Raw genomic sequence first — 12,297 nt, forward strand, 5'->3', positions numbered from 1 at the left:
TTCATAATTAAGCTAGCTCAAGTAATGTGGGCGAAGTTAGTGGAAAATAGCTTACTTGGTTGAGCTCTTCCACCTCTAAGCAAAGATTCGAAAACCTCAGACATTCAATAAATATTTGTGTGTAAGTAAACCCCTGTTATGGGTGAATGGGGAAATAAACCTTTTTTATTTTACTTTTGAGCAATTACAACAAATGAAATAATTCTAACTCGGAAAAAAAAACCTTTTTTATTCTACTTTTGAGTAATTACAACAAATTAAATAATTCTAACGCTTTAATCATTTTTTGGATCAAACTACCTCTATGTTGAGCCAATTATTCGACCTTATAAATATACATGTTCAACTCAAAATGCATGGGTCTTTTTCATATGAAAAAAGAATGAGAATTATAAAGTTTGACTAAAACTCATGGCATGTTTTCTAATTCGTAATCAGAATTCATTTTCTTACAAATTACTCCTGTATGTGGGGGATTTTTCGTTTCGGCAGCTACTGTGGGCATGAGCTGCTGTAAAGAGCCAAATGTGTGAAAATTGCTCTTGGGTCTGAGTTCAAGAATCAGACCACAAAAATTCTTCGAAAGGGTAGCTGAGCCTTAGGAAGAACCTTGGTTACCTTCACTAGCAAAACTAACAGTCGCTCATAGATAATTTCTTAGCTTTGCATGAAAAGCTTGTGGCATGAAAGCAAAGCAATCATGAGTTTAACATTAAAGAGAGAGAGAGGGTTGTGAGTTCCTATGAGAAGTAGGGGTTCTATGGAAAGGGGGAAGAGATTCTAAGAAGGTTTGTTGAAGAGAGAGGGAGATAGGGGTATAATGGGTGTGTTGAGTAGTTTCTGGTAGCTTGACGAAAACTCTGTCAAGCTGTGGAACGATTTACCAGAAGAGAAAATGGAAAGATATGGAGGAATGTGGCTTGAAATTGCAGAGATTTCAGGGGTGAGAGATGAAGCTTGCTCTCTGAAAGTGTCCCTTGATGGGTAGGAGATGACCCTTTTTATAGCCGCTGGAAGCTCCTCCATCCCAAGAAACTCTAATGGTTTATCTCCAATTTTGCCAAGTTTTCCCTTTCATTTTTCTGCTTTCCTTTCGATTCATCCTCTTTTATGCAATCTTCCTCTGTCCAAACATACCAAGACAAGGTTTTTGGGAGCTCTAAAGCCTTCCCGCAGCTGCTTCAACATTGAACTCCTATTTTTTACTACCTCCTCACCTTATTTCCTTCCCTCTTCAATGGTAGGAGTTGGTAAGAGAAAGAAATTGGTAAGGGCATTGGTTTGGAGAGTGCCCCTCCTCCTAGCAACCTGTGCGCGCTATTATCCTCTGGATCTTTGAAGTTTGCTATGCCCATGTGCTGGAGCGCCTCAGCAGCTCACCAACATAACACTTTGACTTTCATCGTGGTTCGCGTTTCCAGCTAAGTGCTGGAGACTATAGATATTTTCTTGGTTGCTTGGGCTTTTGCTAAAGTGATAGGTTAGCTCATTAAGGGAATGAGCTAATTTTCTTAAATGATGGGCTATTTTATTGAGATGATTTGCTAATTTTTCCTAAAGTATTGGGCTTTTTTCTCTATAGTATTGGGTTTTTTTCTTTCTTTTATGCTTACCCACATATTTGAGCTCAAGAAATGGGCTTGAGTTTTGGGGCTCTCAAGCAGCCCAAAACTTCTATTTCTCGGCTCATTAATGGGCCTCATGAAAGCTCGTTACCATTCATACCACAACCCACTCAGTAAGCCCGGACATTTGTGTGGCTTGGGCCCACTTAAGCTTGTAGCATGGCTAGGTGTGAAATAATGATTTCCTGCTTGATATGGCATGTCGATTGGCGTGCTTGAATTTTATTATTCTTGAAAAGAGACATGATGCTTAACGGAATAATTAGCATGGGCTTGTAAAGCCAGTGCCTTTTATAGGCTCATTTTAATTCTTAGTGTGATGGATTGCATATTTATTTGGCATGGCATATGGTCGTGGCTCGTTCAAGCGTGCATGACGAATTTCAGGTGCTCCGAACCGGATCTTTTCTTAATAAGGTGTCGCACTGGGCCGAGAATATATTTGGGCTTAGCCTTGGATTTTTTGGGCATCAACACTGTGTTTATTTCACATGGAGGAATGAAAATTCCATATAAAATTAGGAATTCAACTTCTATTTTTGGAGGAATTGGACTCTTAGATAGGAGGTGGTATTCTATTTCCTGGGGAACTAACCCGTCTTTTTTACTCATTATATCCTCACATAAATTTTAAAATTACAAATTTATCATATACTTTAACTCAATAACAAGGGCATTTTAGTAATCAAACTGATTTCAATTTCGATTCATGGTAATTTAGTAAAACAATTATATGAATCAGTACCACTGCTACCCCGATTCCATGTAGTTTAGTAAACAATTTCAATGGAAATTAGGATTCTAACTCTCCTTAATCCAACTCTTCCTTAATTCAATTCCTCCTCACTTGATTGCAGATTAGTAAACATGTCATCTATTGGTACCGTGACTAATAGAGCAACTAGCTAAGCAATATCATCCACGTGCTGTGCTTTGAGAGGTCGTCACCTTAGCTAAAGAAGCCTTACCATAAGTCATAACTAGGGGCATTGTTGAGAGTCCCACATTGAAAGACTATAAGAGGTTGTTAAGGCCCAAATATATTTCTAGCCCAGTAGGACACCTAACTTGGGAAGAAACCCCACTTGGATACGTAAGAGTTCGTCATATGCGCTTGCACACGTGCCACGCTAAGTAAATATTAACATGCCATGCAAAAAGGTCATAACAAGCCCGTAAAATGTACTGGTTCTATGAACCTATGCTCATTATTCCGTTAAGCGCCATTTTGGCCCAGCTATAGCTCTTACAAAACTGCAAAGCTCGAGCACAAGCACGCCAAATAACACGCCACGCAAAGCGAAAAATTCTTATTTTTGCAACAAGCCACGCTACTAGCTTTAAGCGGGCCCAAGCCACGTAAATGCCTTGGGCTTGCTGAGCGGGTTGTGGTATGGATAGTTACGAGTATTCACGAGGCCTATTAATAGTTCAAGGAGTGGAAGTTTTGGGCTGCTTGGGAGCACTAAAACTCAAGCCTATTCCTTGAGCCCAAACATATGGGTAAGCGTGAGAGAGAAAACCATTAGCACATCACCTTAAGAAAAGACCTAAACATCTTAGAAAATATCCAATAGTCATAGCCCACAACACTTGGAAATATTCTACATCAATCAAAATATCCAGCACCTTGTCAAAACTAAGGCAAACCCATATGCATAGGTTGCTGGAAGTAAATCACCTTTTGACCAGCACTCTTACCTATTCTTTCCTCTACAAGCTCTGGTGGGAAAACAAGAAAGGAAAAGCAAGATGTGCCTTACCCAGATAGAGGAATCCAACCACAGGAAAGTCTTGGAAACCCAAAAAGCTATGCTTCTATGTGCTAGGGTTGGGGAGATTTCACCAAAGAGGATTGAATGGAAGAAAGTGAAGAAAAATAGAGGAGAAAACTTGATAAAATTCGGGGCTTCCAATGCCTATAAAAAGAGTCACCTTCTACCCAGCAAAATAACTTTTCTAGAGCGAGCAACATCCTTACTCATTGCTGGAAGATTCAATTTCGTGCTCTGTTCTTCCATCTTCTTCCTCTCTCTCCCATAACCACATCTAGAGAGAGCAAACATTCTCTCTCACTACTAGAACCTTTCAATTTCGAGCCATGTTCTTCCATTGCTCCCCCTTTTCTTTTATGGCAAAACACTCAAGAGCCTGACAAGCTTTAGTCAAGGTGCCTGAAATTTGCTAAAGCTACCCATTCTTCTTCCTTCATTTATTCCTCTCTTTCCCATGACCACATCCACAGAGAGCAAACATCCCCTCTCACTACTGGAACCTTTCAATTTTGAGCTATGTTCTTCCATTGCTTCCCCTTTTCTCTTCTGGCAAAACACTCAAGAGCCTGACGAAGCTTTCGTCAAGTTGCTAGAAATTTGCTAAAGCCACCCATTCTTCTTCCTTCATTTTTTCCTCTCTTCCCTCAACAAATCCTCTCAAAATTCCCTCTCCCCTTGCTTTGAGCCTATGTTTCTCATAGGAAACCCAAGCATTCTCTCTCTAATGCTAAACTCATGAATGCTCAGCTCCCATGCCGCAAGCTTCTCAAGCCAAGCCTAAATATTTATCTATAAGCAACTGTTGGTTTTGTTGTTGAAGGAAGCCAAAGTGTTTCCTAAGGCTTCACGAACTTTTCGAAGCACTCTTGGGGCCTAATTCTTGAACTCAGACACAAGGGCAACTCCACCCATTTGCTCTTTACAGTAGCCCAGGTCCATCTGTAGTTGCCGGAACGAAAAAGCCCTTACAGAGGTGGAGACTCTCCTTCACCTAGAAAGGAAGACTACTTTCCACTTAGAAAAGGGTCTTCACCCTTGAGCCTTGAACTTTGAACTTTTGGGCTTTGGACCTTAGGCCTTGGGCCTTCTTCATTCTTCCTTTTATCTTTGGGTCTAGCCCCTGGTACAAATGTAAATAAACATTATTATAATGAGAACATCATTTTCCGTGGACCTAACCCATCATTTGGATGAACCACGTATACCTTGTCTTCTCCATACATATTTACTTACTTTACTTATGATGAACGTCACTAGATACCGAAGGCAATAACTTGCCGACGGCCTCCACTAGTCATTAGCCTGCTGAAAGTCCTCAGCTTCCACTTAACCCACCAAAGGTAGTCTCGTGCCTTGTCTCTCGAAGGCATATACACATGTTAAAGGCCCTTACCTTCACACATCATCTACCACTTCATATCTATCTAAGTTGATATCAATTTTGAACGTCAACGTCATCAAATATGATTTTTTATGACTCATATTGATATTCCCTTTATTTTCTGGCTACAAAATGTTCCTTATAATTTTGAATTATGAATGTCCACGTATGTGTGCAAGCCACTCACGGTAGTTGATCAATGTAAAACTCATTTTCAACTATCAATGTCCATTTATGTGTGTAAGCCACTCAATGTAGTTGATTAATGTAAAACTCGTGGTAGGATCCATTTCAGAAAAATAGCCCATCCACTTTTGCATAGTGTCAAAGGTCAACTTTCCCCATAATCTACGCTGGGTTTGCTTTTTGACTTTCTGAGACCAGATGTGCTCACGTAAAATTCATAATCTAGTCTAAAAACCTATTTCCCATCTTCATTTTCATGTGAAATGGAGAATGCTACACGTGTTTGAAAATTTACTTTTTTGGTCAAACACATGGAATTTGGATAAATGTAAAACCGATCAACACCCTTTACCCACAACATGATTATATATGTTGTGTTTAAGGACGAGAGATTTCTTTTTCATTCTAAATGATTATTGTGTGTGACGATAATATCATCTGACATGTTGATGTGGTGTTACAAATGAAGTATAAATTTCATTTCCACTTTAGGTGATTATTGTTTTTTGAATTATGCACAAATGAAGTAGACCATTTTTAATTCTGAAGTGGATTTGCAACCATCACATGCATTCTTATGATATATCTTATTGTATTTTAGTACACATCATTAGGGTTTAAACCAGATAGATAATATAAAAGAAGCCTATTTACTTTGACCAAATCTGTTTGCCTTTAGGTAAAAGGAAACACATTGGTTTGTGACCAATGTGACACGGGAATATGGATAGGTAATTTCCTCATGGTCTTTCTTTTGTAGCTATTGTGTCAAACCCATTTTGCCAGAAAGTTTTCCGAACCAAACCCAGCAGTCAGTCTTTTATATAAATTCCAGGGACTCTTGGCTGAAAAACGTGTTCTTATAATATCGCAAAGCGGTGAAGGATGATGATGAGACACGCAACTAAAATAACACCAATAATGGAGCACTCCACCTCATCTTTCGAATCTTGTCCTTGTTACAGGTGGGCTCATTACAATAAAACTCTTATCCTGTGTCCTTTCATAATAAAAACGACGAGTGCTTCGTTTATCCTTCCATTAATTTTTCACATTTACAATTCAACAATATTTAGGTCTTGACTTGGCCATGACATTCTCATCTCATCCTGGAAATTTCATGTCGTGCAATTTATTTTGATCAAATTTCTCAAACATCTATTATTTTCTTATATTTGTTAGTCTAAAAATCAGACATCATTTATTTAAATTAGCAATCGTACTATATGTGTAGAGGTAGTCATTGCTCGATAAGAATATGTGGGACATAATTTCAACTTTGCAAAAACAGTTCACGTAAGTGTTTCTCGTGATAAAGATGAGATGGTTCTTATTAGTCATGACTCAATTGTTGTCAATTTAACATACTTCACTCACCACTTGCTGTTAATCTAGTGATATTTTAATTTCCATTGTTAAAAGAAATTAGAAGTTTGAATCACGCTATTGTTGATAAAAAAATTTACTGACACAATGAGCATTATTAGTATGATGTTTTTTCCTTTGCTTGAGGAGATCTTGAGTTCAAATCTCATATATGATAGTTATTAATTTAAAAGTTGAGTACGCCGTATCAGTATGATATTTACTACAAATAGAAGTTTGGACTAGAATAAGTGAAAGATTTGCTTCCTTCTAATGTTACTGAAAATTCATATCATCATCCGTTTACATATATGTACAAAATCTCGTTAAAAAAGTATGAACATAGGACCATATTTCAAACTCTTAATCCTAGACCATTAGACAACCTTATTTTTTTGGAAGTTTAGATCCTATTTCTTGTTTTCTAGGTATTTTCACTTGTGAAAGCACAAAATCATGTTCAAAACATAGTCAACGGTCCACAGCAATCCACGAAGGAAGTGCTTCAGCACATCTCACTGCCACTGCTCACACGCAATCACTGTCCCATAAAATACTCAAAAAAAATTCCAGAGCAGTCATACAAGAAAATAAAAAAAAGCAGAATGATGGCCGTTGAAAACTTTGAACGAATCGTAGCCGTTCATCAGAGGCGGCTGCAATCCTGGCCCTCTGATCCTCTCCCAAACGCGTCCTCGCAATTTCTCACTGGCGCGCTTTCCCAACACCAACGCCCAACGCCCTTCTTCCTCCTCCTCTCAGCTTTTAAAAGCGCTTGTCTTATTCTTCTCCATCTTCGTCAACACCACAACACAAACAGCAGCAACTTCTAGAGAGAGAAGCTGAAGACTAGTAGAGAGAGAAATTCAGGTCACGGACTCGCACAGTGTATTGACATGGCCGACGTCCCTCCCAGCAGTGGCGATTTCCCGGCGGTTCCGTCGCACGGCGGCCAGTACATTCAGTACAACATCTTCGGCAACCTCTTCGAGATCACCAACAAGTACCGGCCTCCGATCATGCCGATCGGTCGCGGCGCGTATGGCATCGTTTGGTACGTCGTTTTTCTCAGAATCGATTCTTTCTTTTCTCCTTCTTCCTTATTTTGAGTTTTGGTTTTTGATTATTGGAGTTTTGTTTGGGATTTTGTAGCTCGGTTTTGAACTCGGAGACGAAGGAGATGGTGGCGATGAAGAAAATCGCCAACGCCTTCGACAATCACATGGACGCCAAGCGCACGCTCCGGGAGATTAAGCTGCTTCGTCATTTGGATCATGAAAATGTGAGATTAAGTGCTTGTATTAATTACCAGTTGTTTAAATTCAGTTCTAATTGTTTGTATTTATGACAAAGTTGACGTCTTTAGATTCTTACTATTCATGTACTCAGAAAGGGGGTATTACTATATTTAGTTAATTGGCTGAAGTAGAAGCTTTTGGGAAAGATTGAAGAATTTTATAAGAGTTTACTGTTAGAGATGGAAAGTTGAAGGGTTTGCTAAAAGTAGAATTTGATGATTGTCAAACAGGTCGTAGCTATCAGGGATGTCATTCCTCCACCTTTGAGGAGAGAATTTTCGGACGTATACATTGCCACGGAACTCATGGATACTGACCTCCATCAAATTATTCGCTCGAATCAAGGTTTATCTGAGGAGCATTGTCAGGTACTTTATAGTCTTTGCCTTTTGATTTCTACAGCCAAGCTCCATTGGTTGGTAGTTTTTGTGTAAATAAATGGTTTTTATCATTTGAGGACTGATTGGCGTATGTTGGTATGCTTTGCAGTACTTTTTGTATCAGATTCTCCGAGGACTGAAATATATACATTCGGCAAATGTTATTCATAGAGACATGAAGCCCAGCAACCTCTTGTTGAATGCCAATTGCGATCTTAAGATATGTGATTTTGGCCTCGCTCGTCCCACTGCAGAGAATGAGTTATTGACAGAGTATGTTGTTACCAGATGGTACAGGGCACCTGAGCTTCTGTTGAACTCTTCAGATTACACTGCTGCAATAGATGTGTGGTCCGTAGGCTGCATCTTTATGGAGCTTATGAATAGGAAGCCTTTGTTTCCAGGCAAAGATCATGTGCATCAGATGCGCCTATTGACAGAGGTAAGATGACCTGATTTTGACTTTGGTATTTAAGAATCACACTTTAGAAGAAATGAAATATCACTTGACATACTTATTCTGCATCTGGAATATGGTTTTCTGTTTAAATTAAAGTGGCTACTGCATTGAATTTAGCTAAGTATCTTTAGTAGTTGCTGTTCTACCATTCTGTTTTCCTCCGTGTCACTTGAATACTTACACATGTTTTTTATTTTTTGTTACAGCTTCTTGGGACACCAACTGAGTCTGATCTTGGGTTTGTACGGAATGAGGATGCTAGAAGATATATACGGCAGCTCCCCCCGCATCCTCGTCAGCCATTGGCGAGGCTTTTCCCACACGTTAATCCGCTGGCCATTGATCTCATTGATAGAATGTTGACATTTGATCCTACTAAAAGGATAACTGGTAATTTTCTACTCCCACGCCATTCTTCTTTTGGTGCTGTTTTTACCGGCCATATGTATAGAATGTTGACGCATTGAGGTCCCAATTATGAATTTTAATTGTGTAACTTCTGCTTCCACAGTTGAAGAAGCATTGGCTCATCCTTACCTGGAAAGACTACATGACGTAGCTGATGAACCAATCTGCAATGAGCCTTTCTCCTTTGATTTTGAGCAACAACCCTTGGGAGAAGAGCAAATGAAAGATATGATTTACAGAGAGGCTATAGCACTCAACCCAGAGTATGCTTGATTTGAAAAGCAGCATTACTACTCGGTTTCTATATCTATGAAGTAGAAAGATTTGCATTTTCAGAGCTCTTTGATAAAAAGGTTAGGAAAGGTTATTGTTACCAAAATATTGCAATCATCACGAGCACAAGGATCGTCCACATCATTACTTAGGTGGGTTTGCTGATTTTTTCCATGATGACCGCCCATCAATTTTACTAGACCTCTATATTAATTTTTGAGGTCGGTTCCTCATTTTTCTTTTTCGGTGATCGAACTTGTATTCTATTTATCTTGTTTGTATCTTGATTTTTTTGTTTTTTTGTTTTATTTTTTTGCTGTACCAAACTTGTGCCATGTATAGCAAGCTTGTATTGAGGAACCTAACTGAGATTCAATAAATATCTTTATTCACTCCTTGTGAGACTAATTTGGGATCTTCATTCATAAGCTGTGAAGCTGATGTTCTTATTTCATCCGCCTTTTGTTTGATGGACCAATTTATGCGTGACTTGATTCTCAGGGGAAGATTATTTAGGATCACAAATTTTCCCTCATGTTCTTAATCCCCGTATCCGTGGATTATTTGGCAGATTGGGAGTGGATCAATGAGTTCTATATAAGATATTTTTAAGATGTTTTTCTTTGATGTAAGATATTCTCTTTGGTATTAATATAATACGGTTGAGCAATGAGTAAATTAAAACTCGTTTCACATCGGAGTCCTCCTCGCCGGCTTATTTGCTTGTTTTGTCACTGTAATTCCATTTCCAGCATTTGAGTTATAAGAGCAGCTCCAGCAAGGGAGCCCAGCCCGAGGCGAGGGCAGGAAAAAAAAAAAAAAGTCACTCCAGCGTACAGCCCAGGCCCGGGGGTGGTGTGGGACCCACCAACTCGGGCCAGCCCGAAGGCGAGACCAGCCCCAGGTCCAACTCGCGTGTTGCTGACGTCAGCGAGCGCGGTATGCTGCCACGTGTCGCCTCCCCAGCCTTCCGATCTGCTTCTCCAAATTAATCCAACGGCTGAGGCTTTTTTGGGCAATAAAAATATGAAAAAAAATCGTAAATTTTTTTAAAAAATTCTAAAAAATTCTGATATTTTTTTTTTCTATAAATACCTATAAATACCCTTCACTTTCAACACCAATACTCTTACATTTCATTATACTTCTACTATTATTCACTCTTTTTACTCAACATTTTCTTCTTTTTCATCTAGCATTTTGATTTCATATTTTTATGGCTTCTTCTATCGAAACCGGAGGGGCTTGGAGCACCATGGAAGATGTTTCCTTGTGTGAGGCTTGGCTCCAAATTTGTCATTGTCCCGTGTCCGGCAATGAGATGAAATTTTTTCATATGTGGAAAAAAATTCATGCCGAATTTTGTGAAAAAATTCCGGGGTCTACTCGTACGGAGATGGCATTATCCAGTAGGTGGAAAATCCTGAATAAAGAGTTGGGAAAATGGAGAGCTGCGGGGAAAATCGGGGAAAATCGTACTAACGAGGTAAGTATTTTATAATTTTTGTTTTATTAAGTTTAATCTCCTAATATATATATTTTGTTAATATTGCTTGCATTTTCAATATTTTGTTAATATTTCTTGCATTTTAAATATTTTGTTAATATTTCTTGCATTATCAATATTTTGTTAATATTTCTTGCAATTTAAATATTTTGTTCATATTTCTTGCATTTTCAATATGTTGTTAATATTTCTTGCATTTCCACTTGTTTCTTAATTTTCTTGCACTTCTAATTTATTTGTAAGGTTAATTGCATTTTCATTATTATTTTTTTGGTTACTTGCATATCCAATATATTTTAAATATTTATTGCATTTCCATTTTTTTGTTAAATAGATTATACAAGCACAAATGTGGTTCGGTGCAACCGGGGGTGGCAAAAAAAATTTCACCCATCATGAATGTTGGGAGGTGGTCAAATATTGCAAACGCTTCATAATTATTCCAACGGGTCCCGACGTTGTATTAAACGAGACGCCACTCCGTGATTCAATGGCACCGGATTCACCTCTTGATTCTCCTATGAGTCAAGACTCACCCATGGAAAAGGAGCCGAGGCCCATTGGCGGAAAGGCCGCGAAGGCAAAGAAAGTGGGTAATTCAAGCAATCATAATTCAAAGTTTTTGGAGGAAATTGCAAGGCAAAATGGCCTAAGAATTGAAATGGAGCAAAAACGCCAAGATAACGAGTTGACCCTTCAAGCTGAGTATGCACGAGAAAGGGAGTATTTGCGCAAAAAAGATATAGACATGACGGATCGGGAAACCATGACCATGGATACAAGTCATATGTCCCCTGAAACAAAACAATTTTGGAAGCTAGAACGAAGGGATGTTATGAGAAGAAGACTTTTCCGGGATGATGGGCCTAGCAACACGGATTGGTTAAATGATGGAAACCATTAAATTTGTTAGCCTACTTTTTATGTATTTGTATTTTTCATGTTTTCTTTTAAAGTTGTTGTAATTCAACCATTAAATTTTAGTAGTAGTAATTCGTAATGACTTGTATTAGATTTCGTTATTTAATAAACAAAGTATTCAATAAATTACCTTTTTATTCAACATATTCCATACTTCAAACAAAACAAAATAAAAATAAAAATAAACTACAAACAAGGCACAATAATAATAACAAACCACAACCAAAGCATAATAAATAAAAATACAACACAACCAAACCATAACCAAAGCATAATAAATAAAAATACAACACAACCAAACCATAACTAAATAAAACATAACCAAAGCATCTATGCTCCATCATTCTTCTTCATTGCCTTTCACCGCCCATAGATGCTCCATCAAGTGAACTTGACGCATTTCATGAATATACGAAGATTGCATCTCTGTATATCGATCTATCATTCGGGTCATCAAATGACCATCCCTCACCAACGGTTTCGGCTCAAATGCTTCTCCGGAAGAAGCCCCAAAATCCCGGTCAAAGCCGTGTTCATTGGATCCGGTTCATACACCTCTAAAGCATCATAATCATACTCATCCTCCACAATCATATTATGGAGGATGATGCAAGTCATCATAATGCTTCTGAGGATCTCCTCATTAAACATACGGGCCGCACCTCGAATAATCAACCACCGAGCTTGAAGGATACCAAAACACCTTTCGATATCTTTC

General features: G+C 38.5%; 1 protein-coding gene across 1 annotated transcript; it reads left to right on the top strand.

Annotated features, from left to right (window-relative positions):
* LOC18772726 (mitogen-activated protein kinase 3) lies at positions 6,955 to 9,559 on the top strand. The gene is made up of 6 exons (XM_007205325.2): positions 6,955 to 7,386; positions 7,485 to 7,614; positions 7,861 to 7,998; positions 8,120 to 8,452; positions 8,677 to 8,860; positions 8,982 to 9,559. The coding sequence occupies exons 1-6, from the start codon at positions 7,229 to 7,231 to the stop codon at positions 9,149 to 9,151; spliced, it is 1,113 nt and encodes a 370-aa protein (XP_007205387.1). The 5' UTR covers positions 6,955 to 7,228; the 3' UTR covers positions 9,152 to 9,559.

Source organism: Prunus persica, chromosome G6 (assembly GCF_000346465.2).
Source record: "Prunus persica cultivar Lovell chromosome G6, Prunus_persica_NCBIv2, whole genome shotgun sequence".
In the NCBI taxonomy this organism is placed as follows: Eukaryota; Viridiplantae; Streptophyta; class Magnoliopsida; order Rosales; family Rosaceae; genus Prunus; species Prunus persica.

Bases quoted from the DNA above. Each gene is read 5' to 3' on its own strand.
- LOC18772726 (XM_007205325.2), top strand. From the start codon at position 7,229: ATGGCCGACGTCCCTCCCAGCAGTGGCGATTTCCCGGCGGTTCCGTCG. The intron at 8,453-8,676 runs GTAAGATGACCT...TTTTTGTTACAG, and splicing joins AGATGCGCCTATTGACAGAG to CTTCTTGGGACACCAACTGA. The intron at 8,861-8,981 runs GTAATTTTCTAC...CTGCTTCCACAG, and splicing joins TCCTACTAAAAGGATAACTG to TTGAAGAAGCATTGGCTCAT.